General features: G+C 50.8%; 2 protein-coding genes across 5 annotated transcripts; one reads left to right on the top strand and one right to left on the bottom strand.

Moving 5' to 3' along the window:
- Window positions 1–1,451: 1,451 nt before the first annotated feature.
- On the bottom strand, window positions 1,452–14,476 carry TRUB2 (TruB pseudouridine synthase family member 2). Of its 4 annotated transcripts, none has more exons than XR_009519798.1 (9): window positions 14,282–14,476; window positions 13,664–13,795; window positions 11,819–11,893; window positions 10,622–10,683; window positions 9,419–9,500; window positions 6,896–6,968; window positions 6,235–6,371; window positions 1,973–4,986; window positions 1,452–1,648 (listed from the first exon to the last, which is right to left on the bottom strand). XR_009519798.1 is itself a non-coding variant. In XM_060014061.1 (8 exons), exons 1-8 carry the CDS (start codon window positions 14,388–14,390, stop codon window positions 4,739–4,741), a joined length of 918 nt encoding a protein of 305 aa, XP_059870044.1. In that variant the 5' UTR covers window positions 14,391–14,476; the 3' UTR covers window positions 1,662–4,738. The 4 variants fall into 4 exon arrangements, 2 of the variants coding, with proteins under 2 accessions (XP_059870044.1, XP_059870045.1); XR_009519797.1 differs by having other exon boundaries at window positions 2,683–4,986; XM_060014061.1 differs by lacking the exon at window positions 1,452–1,648 and having other exon boundaries at window positions 1,662–4,986.
- A 66-nt stretch (window positions 14,477–14,542) lies between these two features.
- On the top strand, window positions 14,543–25,276 carry COQ4 (coenzyme Q4). Its single transcript, XM_060014063.1, has 7 exons — window positions 14,543–14,910; window positions 15,011–15,142; window positions 16,231–16,327; window positions 16,853–16,955; window positions 22,021–22,150; window positions 22,768–22,861; window positions 23,391–25,276. Exons 1-7 carry the CDS (start codon window positions 14,841–14,843, stop codon window positions 23,560–23,562), a joined length of 798 nt encoding a protein of 265 aa, XP_059870046.1. The 5' UTR covers window positions 14,543–14,840; the 3' UTR covers window positions 23,563–25,276.
- Window positions 25,277–25,359: the final 83 nt, after the last annotated feature.

Here is a 25,359-nt window from a genome sequence, read left to right as displayed (position 1 = left end):
AGGTGTACAGCAAAATGAGGGGGTAAGTGGACGGAGGTGAATGGTCAGATTCTGGGACTTCCCTGGCGGTCCAGTGGTTGAGACTCCACGCTTCCACTGCAGGGGGCACCGGTTCATCCCAGATGGGGAACTAAAGAAAGAGAGGGAGAGAGGGAGGAAGGAAGGGGTCAGATTCTGGAAACAACAGTCTTTTGACGGTAGAGCCAGCAGGATTTGCTGATGGGTTAAATATGGGGTGTGAGGAAAAGGGGGCTTTTAGGATTTTGGCCTGAGCGAGTGGAAGGGTGGAACTGTGAGTTACTGGAGTGAGGAATTCTGGGGGAGAGCAGGGTGCAGGGGAAGATAAGCAGTCAGTCTGGGGATCTGTTAAGTTTGAGATGCCAGCTCAACACGGAAGTGGAAATGCTAAAGAACAGATATTTAGGAATGGAGTTCATGGGAAGGGTCCGGTGAGAGGTAACATAAATATGGGCACCAGAAGCATGACAGATTGATGGGATTCAAGCCATGTGATTTCAGACTGACATCCTCAAGGAGCGAGTGAGGGCCGAGAGTAGAGCTGCCTGGAGCTTGTGGGCACCGCGGAGGAGAGCAGGGGAGGAGGGGCCCCAGCAAAGAGGCTGAGAAGGAGCCAGGGAGGGAGGAGGAGACTGTTCCAGGAGGAGGCAGTGACCGGCTGTGTCAGACCCTGCCGAGAAGGAGCCGCTGGATTTAAAGAGGAGGAGGTCGTCCTTGACCTTGGCAAGAGCGGTTCCTGGAAAGCAGTGGAGAGTGAGTGTCTGATTAGAGTGGGTTCCAGGGAGCATATGGTGAGAACTGGGGGCAGCGACTAGAGACAATCTTTCCAGGAGCTTTACTCTTTTTTTAAAAAATAAATTTATTTATTTATTTAATTTTGGCTGCGTTGGGTCTTCGTTGCTCCGTGCAGGCTTTCTCTAGTGACAGAGAGCGGGGGCCACTCTTTGTTGCGGTGCGCAGGCTTCTCACTGTGGTGGCCTCTCCTGTTGCGGAGCACGGGCTCTAGGCACGTGGGCTTCAGTAGTTGCAGCACGCAGGCTCAGTAGTTGTGGCTCACGGGCTCTAGAGCGTGGTCACAGTAGTTGTGGCACACGGGCTCAGCTGCTCCACAGCACGTGGGAACTTCCCGGACCAGGACTTGAACCCATGTCCCCTGCATTGGATTCTCAACCACTGCGCAACCAGGGAAGCCTGGAGTTTTACTTTTAAAGGAGGCCGAGGCTGCAGCTGTGCAACTCGGTGATGTGGGAGCAGCCGGAGGCCGAGGAACAGAAGCTGCCTGAGGCCACTAGAGCCAGCGGACACTGAGATGTCAGCTAACAAGTTCGAGAGCCAATTCCTGATCATTGGAATTCATACCCCTTTCTGGTTTTGATGGATAAGGGCAAAGAAGGGAAGAAAAGATATACTCTCTGGAATCTTTCTCCCCTTGGATGTGCAATTGCTGATGTGTCTCTTCAGTACGCAGCCTCTCACTGTTGTGGCCTCTCCTGTTGCGGAGCACAGGCTCCGGACGCGCAGGCTCAGCGCCCATGGCGGACTCTCAACCACTGCGCCATCAGGGAAGCCCCACCTTTATTCTTAAAAGGGTAGGATTGGATCCCTGGTGATGGAACTAAGATCCTGCAAGCTGCGTGGCCAAAAAAAAGAAAGAAAGAAAAAGAAAAGCACTTTAGGTTTTTAATGTACACAACTATTTTTAATTTTTTAAAAATTTATAAAGAAAAGTTATATAAATAGCCCATTGAACATATGTTCAAATAGAGATGTAAAATGTGAGTAAAATCTTAGTAAAGCATAAGGACTTGCATATCCATTAGTTCCATTATGTTGATTGGATTAACCAAATCCTCTGTTTTAAATTCAGGTATTCTTGTGTAGGGTGAAATAAGGTCATGTGTTAAAGCATGCCAGTAAAATTAGAAAGTTGTTGGTTTGTCTTTCAGTGGCTAACCTTGTTTTTTTTGTTTTGTTTTGTTTTGGCTGCGTTGGGTCTTTGTTGCTGCACGTGGGCTTTTCTCTAGTTGTGGCGAGCAGGGGCTACTCTTCCTTGCGGTGCACGGGCTTCTCATTGCCGTGGCTTCTCTTGTTGTGGGCTCTAGGTGTGTGGGCTTCAGTAGTTGCAGCACGTGGGCCCTAGAGCACAGGCTCAGTAGTTGTGGTACATGGGCTTAGTTGCTCGTGGCATGTGGGAAATTCCCAGACCAGGAATCGAACCTGTGTCCCCTGCACTGACAGGTGGATTCTTAACCACTGCGCCACCAGGGAAGTCCCTAACCTTGTTTTTAATTGCATGCCGATTAATTTGGCGCGTTGAAGTTCAAGTTTGATTGGTATTCATCACTGACTGTGCTTCTCTTCTATTATTTTTGCTGGATATTAATATTGTTGTCTTTTCCTTAATTGGGTGTAGGTTTCTGTAACATATATTTTTGGCTTTAAGCTCTTCCACATCATTCCGTTTTAATCTAATTCTTTAGAAGCAGATTTTTTCCCAATTTTGTATTTTGATACAATCTCAAATGTTTGCTTCCTATAAACAGAATTTAAACCATAACATTTTGCCTTATCTAGTGTATTTGTTCTGTCCGTGAATTTTTTGTTCTGTAAATAATTCTGAAATGATTTAGAATATATGTATCCTTGTTTTTAATCAAAACAGACCTTAGGGCTTCCCTGGTGGCGCAGTGGTTGGGAGTCTGCCTGCCGATGCAGGCGACGCAGGTTCATGCCCCGGTCCGGGAAGATCCCACATGGCGCGGAGCAGCTGGGCCCGTGAGCCATGGCCGCTGAGCCTGTGCGTCCGGAGCCTGTGCTCTGCAACGGGAGAAGCCACAACAGTGAGAGGCCTGCGTACCGCAAAAAAAAAAAAAAAAAACAGACCTTAGGTAAAAATTCATTTTCCAAGATTTTTACAGACATATTTACCTAATTGAAATTAAAAAAACAACTTTTGACTTCTCAAAAAAAAAAAAAAGGAGGCAGAGAAATGCAGCAACTGGAGAGAGATGGAAGGTTAAGAAAGAGTATGCTTGTTTTTCTGTGTGGAGCTTTTTTGAGGGTAAAATATACATAAAACACACATAAAATTTACCATTTTAAGCGTCATTAAGTGTACAATTTGGTGGCATTAAGTACATTCACATTGTTGTGCAACCATCCCCACTGTCTATCTCTATATCTCTTTCTGCCTTGCAAAGCTGAAATTCTGTACACATTAAACATTAACTCCCCACTCCCCAGCCCCTGGCGACCACCATTGTGTTTTCCGTCCCAGTGAATCTGGCTACTCTAAGTACCTCATATAAATGGAATCACACAGTATTAGTCTTCCTGTGACTGGCTTATTTCACTTAGCATAATGTCTTTAACGTTCACCCATGTTGTAGTAGGTGTCAGGAACTCCTTCCTTTTTAGTGTTTGAGTAATATTCTGTTGTGTGGATAGACCACATTTTGCTCATCCATTCATCTATCGATAGACACTTGGATTATTTCCACCTTTTGGCAACTGTGAATAATGCTGCTCTGAACATGGGTACACAAACATCTGTTTGAGTCTGCTTTCAGTTCCTTTGGGTATATACCCAGAAGTGGAATCGCTGCATCATATGGTAATTCTATGTTTAATTTTTTGAGGACCTGCCATGCTGTTTTCTGTTTGTTTGCTTTTAAGATAGGAGATTAAATAGCAAGTTTGTATTCTGGTGGAAATTATCAAATAAAAAGGAGGAAATTGGGCTTCCCTGGTGGCGCAGTGGTTGAGAGTCCGCCTGCCGATGCAGGGGACGTGGGTTCGTGCCCCAGTCCGGGAAGATCCCACGTGCCGCGGAGCAGCTGGGCCCATGAGCCATGGCTGCTGAGGACCCTTAGTTCCCTGACCAGGGATTGAACCCGGGCCACGGCAGTGAAAGTGCTGAATTCTAACCACTGGACCACCAGGGAATTCCCCAGGGCAGGAATATTTCAAATGTTGATACATACTACCAAATTACTCCTAAAAGGTTACACAGTTGTATATTCCTACCAACAGTACAGATTGCCCATCTTCTCACATCCTCCCCAATACTGGGTGTTATCTTTTCTTAATTTATTTGAAAGGCAAGGAAAAGTCATCTCATTTTCATCTGAATGTCTTTCATTATTAGAGAGGTTGAGCATCATTTCAGGTTTACTGGCCATTTGGATTTCTTTTGCTGTATAAACACACAATTCATGTCATTTGACCCATTTTCTTGTCATCTTTTTCTTATTGTTTTATAAGAGCTCTTTATATCTTATAGATATTAGTTCTTAAGTATATAACAAATAGTTTTATCAGTCTGTCATTCGTTTAGCATCTTTTCCACTGTACAGAAGTTTTTTTCTTTTTAACTAAGCCAAGTCTGTTCATCTTTTTTTTTTCTTTTGGCCATGCCATGCAGCTTGCAGGATCTTAGTTCCCTGACCAGGGATTGAACCCAGGGTCCTGGCAGCGAAAGCACCAAGTCCTAACCACTGGACCACCAGGAAAGTCCCTGTTGGTTTTCTGTCACGTGTTAAAAAGCTCCCGCCCACCCCCCACATTCTGCACAATCATCAGTTCTGGCTCATGAACAATTCTTATCTTTATACACCCACCGCTCCCCCAGCAGCCTGGCCTTTCAATGTCCCGCATGGCTCTCCAGCCCCAAGGCAGAGCTTGGCCCCTCAGAGTCCCAGGGCCAGCCTGGACTGAAGGGCTACTGGGTGCCCAGCCCCGGCCTCAAGTTCTTCTCCAGCTCTGCTGCCACTCGGGGTGCTGCGGACTGGATGGCATCCTGGATGCTGGGTAGGTCCCATTGGGTCCTTAGGAGGGCATCGTCCAGGGTGAAGAAACCATCGCGTGTACGCCGCACCTGGGTGCAGACAGCGGTGCTCTTCAGTTCCAGGCCGATTTCGTGCACCAGCCTTCGCAGCTGCTTCTGCGTCTCATGCATGCACTGCACCTCTGCCAGGGACACACAACAGAGGTGGTGGTCAGAAGCACAGCCTCTGGTGTCCGCTGATCTAGATCCACACCCCTTGAGACCTCCTGGCTATGTAATAACCTTAGCAAGACAACTTACTTCTCTAGGGCTTTGTTCTTCGAAGTGTAGCCCAGGGTGGGTCCTGAAAGTTTGTTAGACATGCAGAATATCAGGCCCCACCCAGACCTGCTGAGTCATAATTTGCCTTTTTTTTTTGGTCTCGCAGCTTGTAGGATCTTAATTCCCCAACCAGGGATTGAACCCATGCCCCCCTGCAGTGAAAGTGCCGAGCCCTAACCACTGGACCACCAGGGAATTCCTAGAATTGGCCTTTTAAGAAGAATCCCAGGTTGGGAATTCTCTGGCGGTCCACCAGTTAGGACTCAGCGCTTTTACTGCCGGGGCCTGGGTTCAATCCCTGGTCAGGGAAGTAAGATCCCGCAAGCCATGTGGCATGGCCGGGGGTGGGGGGAGAAGAACCCCAGGTGATTGGGCAGGTTAAAGTTCGAGAAGTGCTGCTCTAAGGCTTGGTTTGCTCATCTGTAAAATGAGTGGTTGTGAGGAATCTAAGAGATAATTTCTATAAGGCACTTAGCATCAGAGAAGTCTTGGTCAGCACTCAAGAAAAGGAGCAAGATAGCACAGAGAGATCAGCTCAGTGCTTTGTGACCACCTACAGGGGTGGGATAGGGAGGGTGGGAGGGAGACACAAGAGGAAGGAGATACGGGGATATATGTATATGTACAGCTGATTCACTTTGTTATAAAGCAGAAGCTAACACACCATTGTAAAGCAATTATACTGCAATAAAGCTGTTAAAAAAAAAAAAAAAAAGAAAAGGAGCAAGGAGCCCTCGTTAATACGATAAACAAAGAAAGAAGTGGTGGTCGGGTTGCTGAGTTGGGTGGGATCCGGGAGCGGAGAGTGGTGTCTGATGCCGCACAATGACTTGAAACACTGGGCGGCTCTGGAAACGAGCCACTAAATATAATCTCTGCTTGTTAAGGTCTGGCTTCAAAGGGGGACTTGGCAGGAGACAGGACATCATTTGTTCTGTGCTGTGTGATCAGCCAAGTCCAGCCTCAGGCTAGGAAGGAAGTCGGCCCCGGTGCCTTGGCCAGCGGAGCTTAGGGCTCACGCGTGCTGGCCTCTGCAAGGGCCTTCCACAGTGACCCCCCCAAACCCAGGAGCCCAGTGGCACTTCTCCCAACGTCCTGGAGCAACTTACCTAAGAGGAATTCTGGAGGCGCAAACTGGAGGCATCGGATGCCAGTTACCAGCATTGGGGACTTGTTCATGGGCCGGAGCACGCCGCTCACGGCCATCTCATAGGCCTCCTGGGTCTGTAGGTCAGCGTTGGAGTACCTGGGGATCAGGAGGCACCAGAGTGGGCAGCTGACTGCCTACCCCTGGCCCTGCCCTATTCATGCCTTTCCTGAAGCTCTTCATTCGCTTTCCACCTTCCCTGCCCCTCTAGCCACCTTTGCAGCAGCCTTGTTCTGTCCCCTCCAATCCCTAACTGCAGGCTCTGACCGACCCCCTCTCACACTCTCCTTGGCTTCAACGGTCATACCTGTGTTGACCACTTCCACCCCCTGGTTCTGTGCCGTGATGGTGCGGACCCCTAGCTCTCCTCTCCCTTAGCTCATATACTCCCTAGGAGGCCAGCTGGGATCTCTTGTTCCCCTTGGTCTCCCCAGGGGCTGGCCCAAGACCCAGCACAAAGAAACACTTCTGCAGGCTGTGAAAGGAATGGGTGCTTGTGTCTGGTTTTGGAATTTGCCCCAGAGTAGGCGGAGCCTACAGGGAGCCTTGTGGGCAACTTCTTGCCCTTCCAGCACTTCCTTGAGGGTCCCCTTTCAGGGAGGTGTGGGTCGGGCCTCACTTACATCACCAGAGCCTTCTGATGGGAACCTTGGATCAGGGACAGGATTCGCTCCAGCTTCTCTCTGGTCACGTGGTCTGGAAAAGCCAGGGGATGGTCAGCACACAGGTGCCCACTGAGGAGGCAAAACTGGCAATTTCCCTTCCCACCAACCAGCCCTGTCCTTGGAACCTAGCTGGGGTCCCAGAGCATCCTCTGGTCCCAGGGTTCCCATTTAGGGGGTTGAGAGTCCTTTGAGAATCTTATGAAGGCTGTGGACCCGCTTCTCAGAAAGATACACATGAACTCAACATTTTGAGGACATTTTCAAGGGGCTCACACACCCCAAGTTAAGAACACTTCCTTCTGGAAATGAGGCTCCAAAGATGTAATGTGATTTGCCCCATATTCTTTTTTTTTTTAATAAATTTATTTTATTTATTTTTGGCTGTGTTGGGTCTTCGTTGCTGCATGCAGGCTTTAGTTGCGGTGAGCGGGGGCTACTCTTTGTTGCAGTGTGCAGGCTTCTCATTGCGGTGGCTTCTCTTGCTGCAGAGCACAGGCTCTAGGCATGCAGGCTTCAGTAGTTGTGGCTCACGGGCTCTAGAGCACAGGCTCAGTAGTTGTGGCGCACAGGCTTAGTTGCTCTGCGGCATGTGGGATCTTCCTGGACCAAGGATCAAACCCGTATCCCCTGCACTGGCAGGAGGATTCTCAACCACAGCACCACCAGGGAAGCCCCTTGCCCCACACTGTAAGCCTGGTCCCCTGAGCCCCAGTCTGGGGTTTTTCAGGCCAGGGACACCAGGAGGGAGGGTGCCATCTGTCCAAATGCAGAAATGGGTGGCAAGAAGTGGGAGTGGCTCCTCTGCCTGCTGGTCCAACCAAGTGACTGTGGAGCAGGCAGCTGCAAAGCCTGGGGATGCCCACGGACTGCAGGGAGGCCGAGCCTGCAGGCCAGCTGGGGCAGCCACCAACTTCTGACTCCACAGGCCAGAATCTCTGGGAGCAGGTGTAACTGACTAAGGCCTGGCCAGCTGGGAAGGGCCTGGGCCTCTCATCCCTTCTGTCTGGTCTCATTCACGCTGTTGTCTTATCTGGAGGCGCCTGCTGCAGCCTCCTCCCCACTCATTTACAGCCCAGCTCAAATGCCGCCTGCTCCAGGAAGCCCCTCTTACAGCACGTGGCTTCTTCCTTCTGCACCTGGGTCTCTTTCCCAGCACTTAGTTTTCTTTAGTGTTTATGTCATTATTTTATTTATTTATTTATTTATTTTGGACCCAGGCCCCGCCAACCAGGGACTGAACCCAGGCCCCATCAGTGAAAGCACACAGTCCTAACCACTGGACCGCCAGGGAAGTCCCTATAGTATTTACTTATTTATTTAAATTTATTTATTTTTGGCTGTGTTGGGTCTTTGTTGCTGTGCACGGGCCTCCTCTAGGTGCGGCGAGCAGGGGCTACTCTTCGTTGTGGTGCGTGGGCTTCTCATTGCGGTGGCTTCTCTTTGTTGCGGAGCACGGGCTCTAGGCGCGCGGGCTGCAGTAGTTGTGGCTCGTGGGCTCTAGAGCGCAGGCTCAGTAGTTGTGGTGCATGGGCTTAGCTGCTCCGCGGCATGTGGGATCTTCCTGGACCAGGGCTTGAACCCATGTCCCCTGCATTGGCAGGTGGATTCTTAACCACTGCACAACGAGGGAAGTCCTATTTTTAATTATATAATTGATACAAGAATCTTCTTCAAAAAATTTAGATCAACACCAACAAACATCTCCCCTCCTCCAAATTCTGGCTTCCTCCCTCTCAGAAGTGTCAACTTGGTAGTTGTCTTTAGACATGTTTTGGATGTTGACACACACATACAAGTACAAATATATAGACAGCACTGCTTCGCCACATGTTTTTAATCTTCTCCAGGAGACGCAGAGGTGTGTGTCTGCTCTCCCTGCTAGACTGTGAGGCCTAAGATTGGGGACCCCATCTGATTCATCATATGCCTCCGGCCCCTGCCCCCAGTGCCTGGCACGTGGTTGGTGCTCAAAAAATGTCAAATAAGCAAATGCAACAGATCATATAGGACGTCTAAGAACATGGGGAGAGTGAGAAATGAAGAATAAGCCAGCCATCCACCCACCCATGCATCCACCCGTCTACCCATCCATCCATCCATCAATACAGCACCTCCCATGTCCCAGGCGCTGTGTTGTGTGTGACCACAGGAGTGGAACTACACAGTTCCTGCTCTCATGGTTGACATTCTGGTGGGGAGACAGATATTAAATAATCACTAATCATTAGTTGATTACTTTTCTGACAGTACACTGAAACCGCTTAAGGAGGTAACATTTAAGCAGAGCACAGGGGAGCACAGGGCATTCCTGGAAGTCAGAATCACACGTCCGTGCCAACAGCCAGCCCCGGCTTGGTGTGTCTGAGAATAACTGAGCGGGGGCCCTCACAGCCCACCTCAGGGTTAGGAACCAAAGGAAGCAAATGAAGAGGCAGCCACGCCCACCCCTCCCGCCCGCCCTGGACTCCCGTGGGCTCTCACCATACGTCGTCTTCTCCACCAGCCGCCCGTCCTCACAGAAGTCGTCTGTGGCTTTGCCCAGGAGGCCGTGCACTGTGTAATCCTGCGAGGACAGGGAGAGGGAGGTATGACCAGCCTCTCGGCTCTAAGCCGCCATGGCAAGGAGGGAGATGTGGCCCAGCAGCTCAGGCCCCCGAGGCGCTAGACTGAGGCTGGGGGGCCCTCTGGTCTCCCCTCAGGGAGTTCAGGTGCTCAGCCCCTGCCCAGCTGCCCCTGGGGAAGGACACCCGACTTCCTCTCCCATGACAGCAAGCATCAGAAGCCTGCGAAGGGTGCCCCGAGCCACCCTGCAACAACCCCGGGCCTCCGCACCTCTCCACTTCTGCCCAACCTGACAACTCATGATGCCAGGCCCCTCCCAGGATGCTCTGTCAGCTTCTCTCTCCCCTCCAAATTCGATCTGTGCAGCTGCCTGCCTCTGCGTCCAATAACAGTAATGACGATAACAGAGAGGACGACGACAGTGACATCGATTGAGCATCCACCACGTGCCAGTGGCTGTGCTGAGCACATTACATACGGTCACTGACTAAATATTCAAAGCAACCGTACGGAGGAGGTACTACAATCACTCCCATTTCAAAGATGAGGAAACGGAGGCACACAGATGTTAAGTAATTCACCCAAGGAGACAGAACTGGCAGAGTGGTACAATCTGAGTTTTGAAGCGAAAACTTGGCTGCAGAATCTGTGCTCTTAACCACTGAAAACACGGGCCTTCTAATGTGGCGTCTCCACACATGATCGTGATGCCAGAGCCTGCAGCCCAGCATGGATGTAAGCTTCCTGACACCCAGACGGTGTCAGACAGAACCAGGTTCAAATCCCAACTCTGCCCCTTAAAGGCTGGGTGACCCCGAGCAAGCGTCGTCTCCTGAGCCTCATTCTCTCATCTGTAAAATGGGTTAACAATTGGACATTTTACGGGGATGCTGTCAGGCATCCGCAAGGGAGTCCGCGTACAGTACTCAGCGCAGAGTAGCCAGCATGCGATAATGCCAACTGTCATTATGATGTTACAGCCTCCCTTGGTACATGACCCGAAAACAAAATGCTTGCTGATGGCCTGGGTATTCTCCATGGAATCATCTCTGCTTCAGAATCGTACCAGTGACCCCCAGGGAAAGGGCTAAGGGATAAGCAGGCCGTCCCCAGCCCCCGTACCTTGGTGAGGTGAGCGTTGTACATGTCGGTGAGGAGCCTTCGTCCACGTCCCACGCCGAGCACTGAAAGGCACCCAGCCTGGTCTCACACCTGGGTCCCCCTTCCCGTTCCCCTGGGTCCTCCAACCCTCACCCCCTCCAGCAGAATACTCCCACTTCCAAGGCTGTGGAAGCCAGCAAGGAGGCAAGAAGAGCTTCTTCTACAGGGAACAAGTGAGCTCCTCTGTGCATATATGAAAATGCAGATTTCCGGGACCCACCCACATATACGGACTCTGACTCGGGTTGGGGTGGGAGCCTAGGGATCCTTAGCAAGCTCCCTGGGGTCCTGATGCACTCAGAAGTAGGAGACCACTGGCCCAGTCACACAGACCTGCACTCACATCTGGGGTGGCTCTAAGCATGTCCTTTAACCTCCTTGGGTCTCAGGCTCCCCATCAGTAAAACGGGGATAAAAATACTGTCTGATCCCTGTGGGTATTGTGATGATCGAGGCAATGCACACAAAGGAAGAAGCCGGCAAATAAATGGGGGCATTGTGGCCACTCCCTGCCTTTCCTCCGGTCTGTGTCTCCCTCTGGCTGAAGGAAAGAATGACCATCCATCACTCCTGGAGGGAGCGGGGCATGAGATCACGTCCGCCTGCCTGTGTCCCAGGAAGCAAGACAAGTTGCTGTGACTGTTGTGTATGAAGGATGTGGCCGCCGCCTGACCCTGGGGACACAGATGGCTCATGACTCAGGGCTTTGTGTGTCCAGCTCCAGCGACATCCAGAGCCCAGCCGGTGGGGCCAGGGTCACACACTTGGCTACCCCATGCAAGCGATGATGGTTTTCCCTCTCTGGTCCAGGGACCTTCACTAGCCACATGACCCAGGATGGGTTACCTATGCTCCTGGAGCCTTACTTTCTTCCTAAAATCATATGGTATCTACCAAATAAGGTCATTATGGTGAATGCATGTGCACAAAGAGTTTCAAACCACACGTCACAGGCAGGAATCACTTGATAAACGTGGGTGATCACGACTTCCCCCTTCCCACCAGTCACCTCTCCAGGGGATCAGACTTGGCAGGAATCAAGGGAGTGAGCAGTAGCGGGAAATGGCTGTCAGGTTAGAAATGGGCTGCGCTCCTGGGAGCTCCCCGATCCTCTCCCAAGCCTCTATCATTGCACCCCAGGCTCACCACACCACCTACCAAGCACCCCAGACGCCTGGGCATCCAGTCGGTGCCCCATGCCAATCTTCAGGCTGGTGAATGCTGGTCCACGTACTGGAAAGAAACAAACGAGGTCCTTTTCCTCAAAGAATCCAGCCTCCAGGATGGCTCTGGGCTGCATGGTGACCTCATTCCTAGAATGAGGTCCAAAACCAGCATCAGGCTGGACTTTCAGGTTTCCTCACCATGGAATTGGGGGCCCAAAACCACTTCTTCAGTTTCTTGGGCCCAGAGAAAGGGCAACCCAGGGGGCCTGTTAAGTCCGTCCATCACCATTCCCCCCATGAGACACTTCGAGTGGACTGGGCAGAACACTGGAATCAAGACTGGGGGGGGTTCCCTAACCAGCTCCTGTGGAAGGAGAGTCCTGGCCACTCTCCCAGGGAGAAAATGGAGGCTGCGAGCTCCTTAAGGCAGGGGTCTGGGTCTGTGTGTTCACAGTTCTGCCCCCACAGCCCAGAACTCACTGACTGCTCGGGAAATAACCCATTTCCCGAAAGAATGAATGACCCATCAAATTAATATACATTAAGTATGTATAGTTTTTTTGTATATCAGCTATACCTCAAGAAAGCTGGGAAAAAAAATGAATGAATGCAGGAATGAGCTAGATGCTTTTACACTTCTGTAGATCAAGAGGAACCTAGGAGACCAGTATGGGGCGGTTAAGAGCCTACTGAATCCAGGCTACATGACTTAACATTAGTCAACACTGAGCATCAGTTTCCTCATTTGTGAAATGGGACTAGGACCCACCTCACAGGATTCAGTGGGATAGTATTTGGGAAAAGCCTAACACAGTACCCCGTACAGAGTAGGTCCTCAACACATCAGACTTGTTATTGTTGTTACACTGTAAACTCACTGGTTTCAGAGGTTCCTGGTCAAGCTCCTCAGCCCTCCTATAGAGCCTCCCCAACGCATGCTTTAATCATGTCTAATGACAGGGGCTCATTGTCAGAACTAGTTTCACTGTTGGGCAGGTTTGTTGACTATAGTAAGTCACTCTTCACAGACACAGATACAGATTTGTGGTTGCCAAGGGGGAGGAGGAGTGGGGGAGGGATGGATTGGGAGTTTGGGATTAGCAGATGCAAGCTATTATATACAGAATGGGTAAACAACAAGGTTCTATCATATAGCACAGGGAGCCATATTCAATATCCTGTGATAAACCATAATGGAAAAGAATATGAAAAAGAATGTACATATATGTATAACTGAATCACTTTGCTATACAGCAAAATTAACACAACACTGTAAATCAACTGTACTTCAATAAAATAAATTTTTAAAAAAATCACTCTTTCACAGGAGCCCAAAACTGCCTCCTTATGACTTCTGCCTGAGGGTCTCAATTCCTACCTGGAGTCCCAGAATAATAGAGGTCAACAAACTATAGTCCACAAGTCAAATCCTCAAGCCTGTTTTTTTTTTATGGCCCACAAATTAAAATGGTTTTTACATTTTTCAATGGTTCAAAAAAATCAAGAGGATAATTTTCATGACATATGAAATTATATGAAATTCAAATATCAACATCCACCAGTAAAATTTTATTGGAACACAGCCAGGCTCATTGCTCTACATACTGTCTATAGCTGCTGCTTCCGCACTACGGCAGAGGTGAGCCTGCAAAGCCTAAAATATTGACTATCTGGCCCTTTCCAGGAAATTTTGCCAATCCCTGATCAAATACTTCATCCCCACTGTGGCCCTACACTGGTTTGGGACAGAAGGAGTCTGAGCTCTGGCTAGGACACTGACTCTGGGCAGGGATTTCCTGGGAAGTGACATCCAGGCCCCTTCCTGAATGTGCTTTACCCAGCGGATGGTCGATGAGGGTGGGCACACTGGTGGCTGTGAGGGTCAGCTCCTTCTCTTCACTGCCTTCCACGGGGCCCAGCAGGAAGCGAACACGATGTTCAGAGGCAGGACGCTTCCCAGCATTGAGACCTGAGCACACACAAGTAAAGAACATCTTGTCGATTCTGTCTGAACACCGGGGGTGGGGGACAGAGGGACAGGTAAGTATGGAAATGTAGAAGACAGATGAAAGCCCACACAGCGCCTAGTACAGAGTAGGTCCTTAACACATTATCCTTGTTATTGTTGTTATACTGTAAACTCACTGACTACTTCTGTCCAAGGGGTTTTAGAGATTTTAGAGTACTCTACTTCTGAAAGCAGAAGTTAAGAAACAGACTTGGGTTTAAATCCTGACTTTACTACTTATTAACTATTTATGACAACGGACAATACTGAGCCTGTTTACCCATATGAACACAGGGGAAGGCGAGGAGTGTATAGAACAGTCGATTAGGAAACCGCTCTGCCCAGACGACTAGGTCACATGACTTTATTTTGCAGCAAGGATCAGAAGCGTAGATGGCCTCCCGGGAAAATGGGAGCGGGATCGTGGGTCTCGCTAGAGGCACTCACCTTTCAAAAGCTGCAGCTCCACGGTATCGCGCAGATGCTTCCACTTTAGTCCCGGGGGCTTGTAGGCGGCGAAGAGCCCATGCAGCCGCGCCAGGCCGTCTAACCCCATGCCTGAAGCCCGTGTCCCGGGTTCGCGGAAGAGCTGAACCCGGACGGAAGTGCCTTATGGTCCCGCTCCCAAATGTGGTCCTTCCAATGGGCGCCGCCATGTTTCACAGCCGGAAGAGGTTCTTGTCTTATTGTCCTCGGGGAAAACGCGCTTCCGAGAAGGGAGTAGGGTCCGGAGCTGAATCCCCAAAGCTAGCGGAGCTTACTTGGAGACACTTTCTGGGGTTAGGTGAAACGGGGAGAATTTTATATCTGTGGAAGTAGGTTGCCTGGGTTTCCTCATACTTAGAGACCTTCCCTGTCCGTGCTATCTTTCCCGCATAAAAGGCCCTACTTAGCGCAGTAGGGATCGAGTCCTTGTGACTTCTCCGGCGCGTCGTCGCCAAAGGAGCTTGAGGAGTCGGCCTTGCCCCGCCCATCCTCCCTGGGAAGTCCTACAGTGCCCGCTGCCATGAGGACGCTGCTGCGCGGGGTCCTGCGCCCGCTCCGCGCGTTCCGAAGCCGTCCCTGGCCCGCTGCAGGCAAGTGGTGGGGCCGGGAAGGAGTGCTGGGGACCCGCCACGTCGCTGTCCCCCCCAACCCCCCCGCTCCTTTCACCGCGGCTGTTTTCTTTCCCCGCAGATGTGCCCCTTCGAGCCACGAGCCATGGCACCGGCCTGCTCTACCCCGAACACATCCCCACCTCCCCGCTGCAGAAGGCGCTGCTGGCCGCGGGCTCTGCTGGAATGGCGCTCTATGACCCGTATCGCCACGGTAAGGCAGCCCACGCCGGCGCTTCCTTGGGGCGGCTTGGGGTCTGGGCGCGCCCTTGCCTTGCCTTGAAAGCCCGGGGAGGTCCCGGACACTGTCAAAGCCTCCGTGTGCTTTGGGTAACTGGAGACTAGACTAGGCCAGGGTACCCAACCCTGGCTGCACCTCATAATCACCCGCAACATTCATAAAAATGCAGATGCCTGGGTCCCACCCTAAACTTACTCAATTCGAATCTGCCGGGAGTGAGAGAGGAGGGGAGGGGAGGGAGGAAGGGGCGTGGAATCTGAGCTTCTGCCTTTTTAAACTTAAAAAGTTTAAACTTTTTAAACTTCCTAGGAGATTCTGTCATCCAGCCACACTGAGAACCTCTGGATTAGATGATTTATGAGGGCCCATCAAATTATAACATCCCATTAGCATCTTAGATAGTGCATGGCACATAATAAATGCTCAATAAATGTTTGCTGGATGTTTTAATAGAGCGTTTTGGGATCCTACAGTGTTTTTCTCATCTCCTCCAGGATTCTTAAGTCTGGAAATTACTGTTACTCCTTCTAGTAAAAACGATAATGCTAACTGCTCACTGAGCCCTTGTTTTGCTTACTCAGTGTGCTGTTTTATATGAATGTTGTGATTGATTTTTCGCATTAACCCTATATGAAAGGTATCACCTGCGCTTCACAAATTAGGACATTGAGGCTTGGAAAGGTGAAGCAGTTTGCACACGGTCACCTAGATAGTGATCACACCAGCCCTCAAACCCAGCACTCTCTGATACCAAAGCCTACACCCATCCATGGAGACATGGTATTCTGTCGTGATCATGGATGTGGAAGTGATTTATGAACTCTTTAGAGCACTGTGCTAACCAGAGCCATCTCACCCCATGAAACTAACAACCATAGTAGTAACTATAGATATATTGAGCTTTTACTGTGTGCCAGGTGATTCACTAAGTGTTTAACTTGAATCTTCATAACTAAGAGGTAGATATTCTGTTTTATCGTGTAGGAAATTAAGGCTCAGACCAGGTCAGGTAACTTACCTAAGATCATATTCTCCATTTGTCCCCATTTCTTTCCTTTCAGACATGGTTGCAGTTCTGGGGGAGACCACAGGATGCCGTACCCTGAAGGTCCTCAGGGACCAGATGAGGAGGGATCCGGAGGGTGCCCAGATCCTGCAGTAGGTCCCAGCTTTGCCTGGGGGATTGAGGGCGTTCTTTGGGGATTCTGATCTCTCTGGAATCACGTTGTGTTCCTCCAGAGAGCTCTTCTTGATACCTTGGCCATGGATGATTGCACAGGCTGGGCACTGCCCAACTCCGTGGGTGCCATTCACATAGACACTGTGATGACCCCTGGGTAGTGCAATATGGTGGCCTCAGCCCAGTTCCAGCAACAGGGCTCTTGTGCCTTCACTAAGGTCCCATAACATATGCTGCCTATAACCCCCACCCCTCAGTGCTCTTTGTGAATACCCTGATCACATCTGAGGCCTGTTTACCTAAGGCAGGAACCATAGCCTTAGCTTGTGGTAGTCTCCTCAGTCCCTGCCACTGGCCTGGCCAGTAGTAAGTGCTCCATTAGGACTTGTGGCCCCATTGCTGCTCTCTTCCCTTTCACCTTTCACACCCTTGATCTAGTTGGACCTTTCACCTGCCTTTGCTGGTGCCCTCCCAATACCTGAGTCCTGCCTTCTGCCTCACAGGGAGCGTCCCCGGATCTCGCTGTCCACCCTTGACCTCGGCAAGCTCCGGAGTCTGCCTGAGGGCTCCCTTGGCCGCGAGTATCTCCGTTTCCTGGATGTGAATGTGAGTTTCCAGCTTCTGTGCATTTGGGAGTCACCAGGAAGGGGAGAGGAAGGGCACAGGAGTAACGTCCTGAGGAAGGAGGAGCCTGAGCTGCCAGCATGGGCAGGAGTGCCTTGCAGTCTCTTGCGCCAAGGCTTTGTCATTCTCTATGGGACAGGCAAATGGGCTGGGAACATCGCTGCGAGCAATTACACTGGCCAGCACTTATTAACCTCTTACTGCGTGCCAGGTGCCAGGCTCGTACATGATCTCACTGAATCCTCCCAACAACCCTGCCGAGTATGTTCTATTATTATCTCCTTTTATTTTTATTTATTTTTTTATAAATTTACTAATTTATATATATTTTTTGGCTGCATTGGGTCTTCTTTGCTGCGCACAGGCTTTCTCTAGTTGCTGAGAGCAAGGGCTGCTGTCCATTGAGGTGCATGGGCTTCTCATTGTGGTGGCTTCTATTGTTGCGGAGCATGGACTCCAGGCGCGCGAGCTTCAGTAGTTGTGGTGCGCGGGCTTCAGTAGTTGTGGTGCATGGGCTTAGTTGCTCCGCGGCATGTGGGATGTTCCCGGACCAGGGCTCGAACCCGTGTCCCCTGCATTGGCAGGCAGATTCTTAACCACTGCGCCACCAGGGAAGTCCCCATCTCCTTTTCGTAGATGAGGAAACTGAGGCCCAGAGCAGTTAAACAACTTACTGATTTCACAAACCAGTATTAATGGAGGCAGTATTCAAACCCAGATTATGTTCTTAACTGTTGCATTGTGTCCCCCTGTTCTAGAGACAGTGTCTTCCCTGGGTTTGACAAGTGTGGCACTCTCCAACCCCAGGCAGAGAGGACAGGGACTGGGGGGCAGAGTCCCATCTATCAAGGGACTCATTCATTTGTTCAGAATCGGTCATGTGCCATCCATTGTTCCAAGTGCTGGGGATACAGTGGCAAACTAGACAGACAATGTCCTGCCCTCATGGAGCTAATATTCTAGCTGGGGAGGTAGACTATAAAGCAGTAAAAGAAGAAAATTTTCATATAAAAATTCAGGCAAAATATTTATTTAGTACTGTTCTAGCGGGTGGTGCTGTGAGGACAGCAGTCAACATGATAGAGGACGGGGCGGAGTGGGGGTGGCAGGTGGCCACTTCTAACAGGGTGGTCATGGGAGGCCCTGCTGGGGAGACTTGGAAGATGGGGAGGAGCCAGTTCTGAGGAGAGATGGGGAACCGCATTCCGAGCAGAGGCACTGGCAAGTGCAAGGCTCTGTGTGGTTAGGAAAAGGAAAACTGTCCAATGTGGCCAGTATGACCTTAAAGGAGTGAGTTGGGGGGAAGCAGGCAATGGGCTGGGAGGTCAGCCTGGCCCAGCCAGACCCTGCCTGCCACGGGAAGTGTTACCCGAAAACTGTGTTTGCCTCTTGGTGGATGCTGAGCCAAAAGAAACAATCAAGCCAAAGATGGGGAGAAGGAAGGATTTATTACTTGCAGCAAGTAAGGCGAACACTGGGGAGCTTTCCCAAAGCAGTGTCTGTTAACAGCAAAATTGGGGAAGTTTTAACCTAAGGGTATATGCGTATTTATAAAGGGACTTGAGCAGAGGAAAATTCAGCATAGAATTGGGGCAGAGGTCAACGAAGTCCAAGTCTTAGTTGATTGAAGTCAGGAGGGTCAGGAAAGGTCAACATCATCATTTCTTAGGTACTGACTAGTCCGGGATCTTAGCATGTAGTTACCATCCTCCATCTGGGTGTGGGCCTTAGTTCCTATAGAAAAGCTTAAAGATACACATCAGATTGTTATGTATATTCTTTGAGGAGGAACGAGGACACTGTTTTATTGCTGAACTATTGGGGGTTTTTTTCATTTTTATTTTTATTTTATTATTTATTTATTTATTTTTGGCTGCATTGGGTCTTCCTTGCTGCACACGGGCTTCCTCTAGTTGCGGCGGGCGAGCGAGGGCTACTCTTCCTTGCAGTGCACAGGCTTCTTTTCGCAGTGGCTTCTCTTGTTGTGGAGCACGGGCTCTAGGCACACAGGCTTCAGTAGTTGTGGCACACGGGCTCAGTAGTTGTGGCTCACGGGCTCTAGAGCACAGGCTCAGTAGTTGTGAAGCACAGGCTTAGTTGCACCACAGCATGTGGGATCTTCCCAGACCAGGGCTCAAACCCGTGTCCCCTCCATTGGCAGGCAGATTCTTAACCACTGTACCACCAGGGAAGTCCCTGAGCTATTGTTTCTTGACTGCTCTTCCTCTGTTCCTGCATTCCTTTATTCCTTGAAGATCATTAATTACTGAGACCTGTTGAAGGGCAAGCATTGTGTCTAGGCTTAGGTCACAAAATGGCTTAGGTCAAAATGGCTTCTCTAATGTCAAGAATGCCATGCCTCGTTCTTTTTCTCCAGGGATCCCCTACCGTATCTGCTTAGAGACAGAGTCTGTATTTTGTAATAGAAGCAATAGGAAGCCATCGAGGTTTCGAGCAGGGTAGTAACATGATCTGATTTATAGAAGGACCCAAGGATACAGCAGGGCACCTTCCCTGTCCCTTCCCCTCCCTGCGCCAACACAAATACTTCCCATCAAAGCGCCTCTGTCAAGTGGCTCTCCAGTCCAGCTGCAGGAGCCAGCCAGGCTGGAGGAGGTGAAGGAGTGAGCAAAGGTTGCTCTAGAACTGGGTTTCTCAGCCTTGGCACTGTTGACTTTGGGGGCTGGATAATTCTTTGCTGTAGGGCTGCCCTGTGCATTGTAGGATGTTTAGCAGCATCCCTGGCCTCTACACACTAGATGATGGTAGCATTCGCCCTCCCAAGTTGTGACAACCATAAATGTATTCAGACATTGCAGATGTCCCGTGGTGGACAGTTGAGAACCCCTGCTTTAGGAGATTATTGTCCCTGAGGAAATAATCTGTTCCCCATACTCTCCTAACACTTGCCTCTGCCCCATTTTATACCATCACCCGGAGGTTTCACCAAGATGCAAGTTTATTTCATCAGTGGGAAACCCACAAGGGTGACCTGCTCCAGGTGCCACCCAGGAATGGAGAATCTTCTGAAGTTCTCCTAGAGCCTTTTGTCCTCTTGTTGTGGAGGGTATGGGACTGCCAAGGCCCCCCTGGGTTCGCCTTGTTCAGCCACAGCCTTAGTTGTGGTAACAGCCCTAGAGACTGTGACACTTCTGGAGCCTGGAAACCAGCAGCCCACACACCGTAAAAGAACACCTTTGTCCCAGCAGAGCTTTAGATCAGAGTTCAAGGTGAGGCCACCCTCCCTGAGGCTGACTCAGAGGGGTGGGTGGTTGTCCTTGTGGCATCAAGATTACTGGCATGGGCTCTGGCGTAGCCTGAGTTAGAAGTCTGTCTTTCTTCCCAGCTTTAAAGCCCTGGGCAAATCATTTGACCTCTGAGCCTCAGACTCCTTATCCGAGGTAAGGAAACCTCATGTTTATCTTCCAAGGCACTTATATGGCTGATTAATAATGGACGCTAAGGCGACTAGCTTTGGAATCCAGCAGGCTTTGTTTCGAATCCTGACTCAGCCACTTGATTAGTCAGCTGTGTGAACTTGGGCAAGCTGCTTTATATCTCTGAGCCTCATTTTTCTTATGTGTATCTGAGGCTCATAACAGTATCTACGCCCAGGTGGTCTCAGGGATGCAGAATGACGATATGTGTAAAGGACTTCATACAGTGCCGGCACATAGTAGGTACTCAATAAATGTAGGCCGTCACTGACCACCTTCAGCTTCACACAGCAGGTAGAACTCTGTAGAAGAAATTAGGACCTGGGACCCAATGAAGTCACAGACACAGACCATGGCACAGGGCCAGCAGCCCCAAGCAATAAAGGCATCAAATCCCTTGGCCTCTGGACAGGCTGAGGCCATGCTTTGGCACTAGGAAGACCAGGGTGTCCCTACTGTGCATAGGTGCTGCCAAGGACTCAGAGAGGGTGGGTAAAGGAGGACAGTTGCCATCCCTACCTGAGGTCAGAAAAGTGCCTGGGGCTGGCCTTTTACTCCTGCATTTAAGGTATGTTTATTCATCCAGGCCCTGGAGATAGAACAGTGAGCCCCCGTCCTGTGCATCCTGTGCTGCTGACAGCCTGCTGCAACACTCTTCATAGCAATAGTGTGTAAGCCCCATAGGTAATCTGCTGCTAGCAGATAAATAAAAGCAAATAGAAACAGGTGGAATTAATTTCAATAAGATATTTTGTTTAATCCAGCATACGAAAATGTCATTTTAACATGTAATCAATATTTTTAAATTATTGAGATTTCACATTATTCTCTTCATACCGTCTTCGAAATCCAGGGTGCACTTTACATGTACAGCACATCTCAGTTGGAACTTGTCACATTTCAAGGCTCAGTGGCTGCCATGATTGGCTGCTGTACTGGACAGTGCAGGTCTAGACGAGAGACGTTAACAATCACACGCACTAAACGTCACGATACAATCATGTCGAATGCCACAAAAAGGTACGGGTTGCTGCAAGAGACCATAAGATAGGTAGGAATTGTCAAGGTGAAGGTGAGGGGGGAGGGAAAGAGCATCCTAGGCTGGGAGCAGCTCATCTGACGAATTCGGGACTTTGGGTGCTTCTTGTTTTTTCCCCCCCATTTTATTTCTAATTGTGGTTTTAAAAAATAATAATAACCTAAGATTTACTGTGTTAACCATCTCTAAATGGGCAGTTCAACAGTGTTAAGTATAGTCACATTGTTGGGAAACCAATCTCCAGAGCTTTTTCATCTTGTAAAACTGAAACTCTATATCATTAAACAAACAACTCCTGCTTCCCCCCACCCCACCCCCAGGGGTTTCTTTGCCATAGATTCCAACAGGGTGTGTACATTATGTGTGAGTTGGGGTAGGCAAAGGGGGCGCCAATCCACCATATTCCCTGCCTGAGGACTCCCCTGTCAGCAGCTATGCACAGAAACAAAGTCCCCAGAGATTTTTGGTGGGGTTTGAATTTGGTGGGTGTGGTTGAGAGTCAAGGAGAGGCTGGCAAATTGGACCCTGGGAGCCATCAGGAAGGGGTCTAGGGGAGGTTCATGGTTGTCAGAGGGTCTCCCCAGACACCAGAGCGCCCACCCGGTTCGTGGACAGTGAGGAGCTGGCATACGTGATGCAGCGGTACCGGGAGGTGCACGACATGCTCCACACGCTGCTGGGGATGCCCACCAACATCCTGGGTGAGTGCCAGCCAGCCAGCTGCTGAGTGCATCTGGAGTGGGCGTGGGGCATGGGTGGGGCAGGGCGCTCCGGCCAGGCCAGCGTGTCTCCCAAGTCTGTCTTCAGGGCAAGGGCAGGGCACACCTGTCCAGCCACCCACCAATCAGCTGGCCCAGTGCCTCATTGTTTGCTTTACCCGAACATCTTGGTGCACCTGTGCCGCGCATCCCCTATCCTGCATCCCCACTGCCTCTTACGGCTCCTACACTGATGTAGCAGCATCCAAACACCAGGGCTCCCTGCCCTGTTCCGGTTGTTAGCTCCCTGCGCTCTGAAGCCCTCAGCAATTCCCTAAGGCTTGGAGTCCTCAGCCTGGCTTTCGGAGTCCTCTGCATTCTGACCCCAAGCTTCCTTTCCAGCCCTTATTTTCCCTTCTGCTCTTTCTTGCACCCTCTCCCCAACCCCAAGCCAAGTGCCCCAGGGCCCAGCACAGGCTGGGTCTGGGCACTGCTGACCCCTAGTAGAGATTCGGAGCAGAGCAGATGCCTCACTGTGTCCTGCCCTGAGCGGCAGCGTCACTGGCCTCTCCTCCTGGCCCCTGCTCACCTCCCACCCCATTCCCCACCCTGCCTGCCAGGGGAGATCGTGGTGAAGTGGTTTGAGGCTGTCCAGACCGGCCTGCCCATGTGCATCCTGAGTGCACTCTTCGGACCGATCCAGCTCAGTGCCCGGTAAGTTCTCAAGTGGTGAGGGGTCAGGGGAAGGCTCAGGGCTCCAGGAAATAGAGAAGAGCCCACAGCCTTTCTGAGCAGCCCCAGTGGTTCTCAGGAATCCAGGATGGGAAAAATGGGGCAGAGAGGTGAAACTGGCCTGGCACAGGGGCTCCAGGACTATGAATGAAGCCTGGACGTTTCATAGGACTCTAGGGTCTTTGGGGCCAGGCCTCAGTATCGGGTGAGAACAGTAGAGTCAGGGAACTGGGGGGGCCAGGGGGATGCCATCTGGCGTTAGTTTCTGGAGTGAGGTAGCCCTCGATTTAAAGCTGGGCTTTGGCATGTTCAAAATGTGTGGCTTTAAGCACAGGGCTTTACCTCACTGAGTTTCTGTTTCCTCATCTGAAAAGTGGGGATAGCAACTACCTCCTTCTTGGGTCTGTGTGAGGATTAACTGAGAAAATGCACATCCACTGCAGGGAACGTGGCGTGCCCAGCACTCAGGACCTTATGTCTTTTGTCTTCTTTTTCCTCTGCTGCCCTACAGAAACCTGCAAGTGCTGGTCTCGAAGCTGATCCCATGGGCAGTTCAGAATGCGCGCAGAGCCCCGTGTGTCCTCAACCTGTACTACGAGCGGCGCTGGGAGCAGCCCCTGAAGGCTCTACGGCAGGAGCTGAGCATCACAGAGCCCCCCATGCACGTCCAGGGCCCAGCCTAGGCCCTGAGCCCCTGAGCCGGAGGGCCTGGCCTGGCTCCCAACACCCCACCCATGCTTCCCCTGCGGGTGGAGCGCTCCTTTGCCATCACCTTTGAACACTGACCCTTGGGCGCCACTAATCATAATTTATCATAACCACTGCTCAGTGGCTTTGAGGGCCAACTCGGGAGGGAGCAGGCAGTGGTGGAGCTCCTAGGGGAGCCAGGAGCTGCCCAAAGAGAACTGAAACAGGAGGGAAGGGGGCAGGGCACAACCTTTGAAAGAACAACAAAGCCCGAGGACATGACATAAACTGATTAAAACCAAATGGGTCCAAGATGGCGGACAAGTCAACTTCCACTAGTCCTTGAGCTTCAGTATATGCTCACTGCAGCACGTCATCAAGCTAAGTGACACACCCCCAGGCGCCATGACAGTTCCAAGGATCCATAACGATCAAAAAGTGGGCTGTGGCCCAATTCCTGGAAATCCCTGCCCCCCCCCAAAAAAATAGCTGGAACACTCCCCCCACTCATTAGCCTATGAAATCACCCACCCCTGTAAAAACTGGCAACCCACACACCCTGGGGCCTTTCTCGCCTTCTGAGGTGACCCACGCTCTGTCTGTGGAGTATGTGTCTCTCTAACTAAATCCACCTCTTACCTATCACTTTGTCTCATTGAATACTTTCTGCAATGAAACATCAAGAACCTGAGCTTCATTAAGTCCTGAAACCAGGTGTGTGATCTCAGTTGGAAGAGTGTGGGTTTTGGTCGGGTTCGAGTCCTGGCATGTGAGTTCAAGTTCCAATCTGAGGTGCACGGTTTCAGAACCATGTATGCGTAGGAATCAGTTGTCTAGGCTCATGCCCAGATGGCTCAGGTCCACAACCCCTGTTCCCAACCCCTCCCTGCCAGCCAGGGTTCTCTGGGTGCCAGGCTGGGGCTCTTCGCAGGAGGGAGGGCTGTACCCAACTCCCAAGGCCTGAGAAGAGGGAGGCAGGGGGAGAGGCGAGTCTCTGCTGTCTGAATAAAGGCTCCCATCAGGTCAAGAGTCTGCTTCTCCTGCCTTTGCTTCTCCCTGACTCTGGCAGCCTTGGGCCTTCGAGCACTGAGGGCAGATGTTCCCTCCAGCCTGAGCTTCTGCTGCTTGTCCCTTGTCTGGTCTGAGGTCGGGCAGACTGGGATTCAAATTCCCCACTCCTCCTCCGCTTTCTAGTTGAGGGACTTAGGGCAAGTCCTTTCACCTCTCTAGACCTGTTTAATCATAAGTAAAAGGGGGATGAAACAGCACCCACCTCCTAGGGTTGCTGTGGGGGTGTGTGAGGTGATGCCCAAAGAAAGGGCCCAAGCAGGAGCTGTTTTATGGTGGGTTTTTTTTTTTGGCTGTGTTGGGTCTTCGTTGCTGCACGTGGGCTTTCTCTAGTTGCGGTGAGCGGGGGATACTCTTCGTTGCGGTACCCGGGCTTGTTATTGTCGTGGCTTCTCTTGTGGAGCACGGGCTCTAGGTGCGCAGGCTTCAGTAGTTGTGGCACGTGGGCTCAGTAGTTGTGGCACGTGGGCTCAGTAGTTGTGGCTCACGGGCTCTAGAGCGCAGGCTCAGTAGTTGTGGCACACGGGCTTAGTTGCTCCGCGGCATGTGGGATCTTCCCGAGCCAGATTTTGAACCTGTGTCCCCTGTATTGGCAGGTGGATTCTTAACCACTGCGCCACCAGGGAAGCCCTCTTTTTTTGAAAACAAAATAAATTTATTTTATTTATTTTTGGCTGTGTTGGGTCTTTGTTGCTGCGCGCGGGCTTTCTCTAGTTGCGGCGAGC

Source organism: Delphinus delphis, chromosome 6, assembly GCF_949987515.2.
Source record: "Delphinus delphis chromosome 6, mDelDel1.2, whole genome shotgun sequence".
NCBI lineage: Eukaryota > Metazoa > Chordata > Mammalia > Artiodactyla > Delphinidae > Delphinus > Delphinus delphis.
The sequence above is the reverse complement of the archived record's forward strand: the minus strand, read 5'-3'. Positions and strand labels throughout refer to the sequence as shown.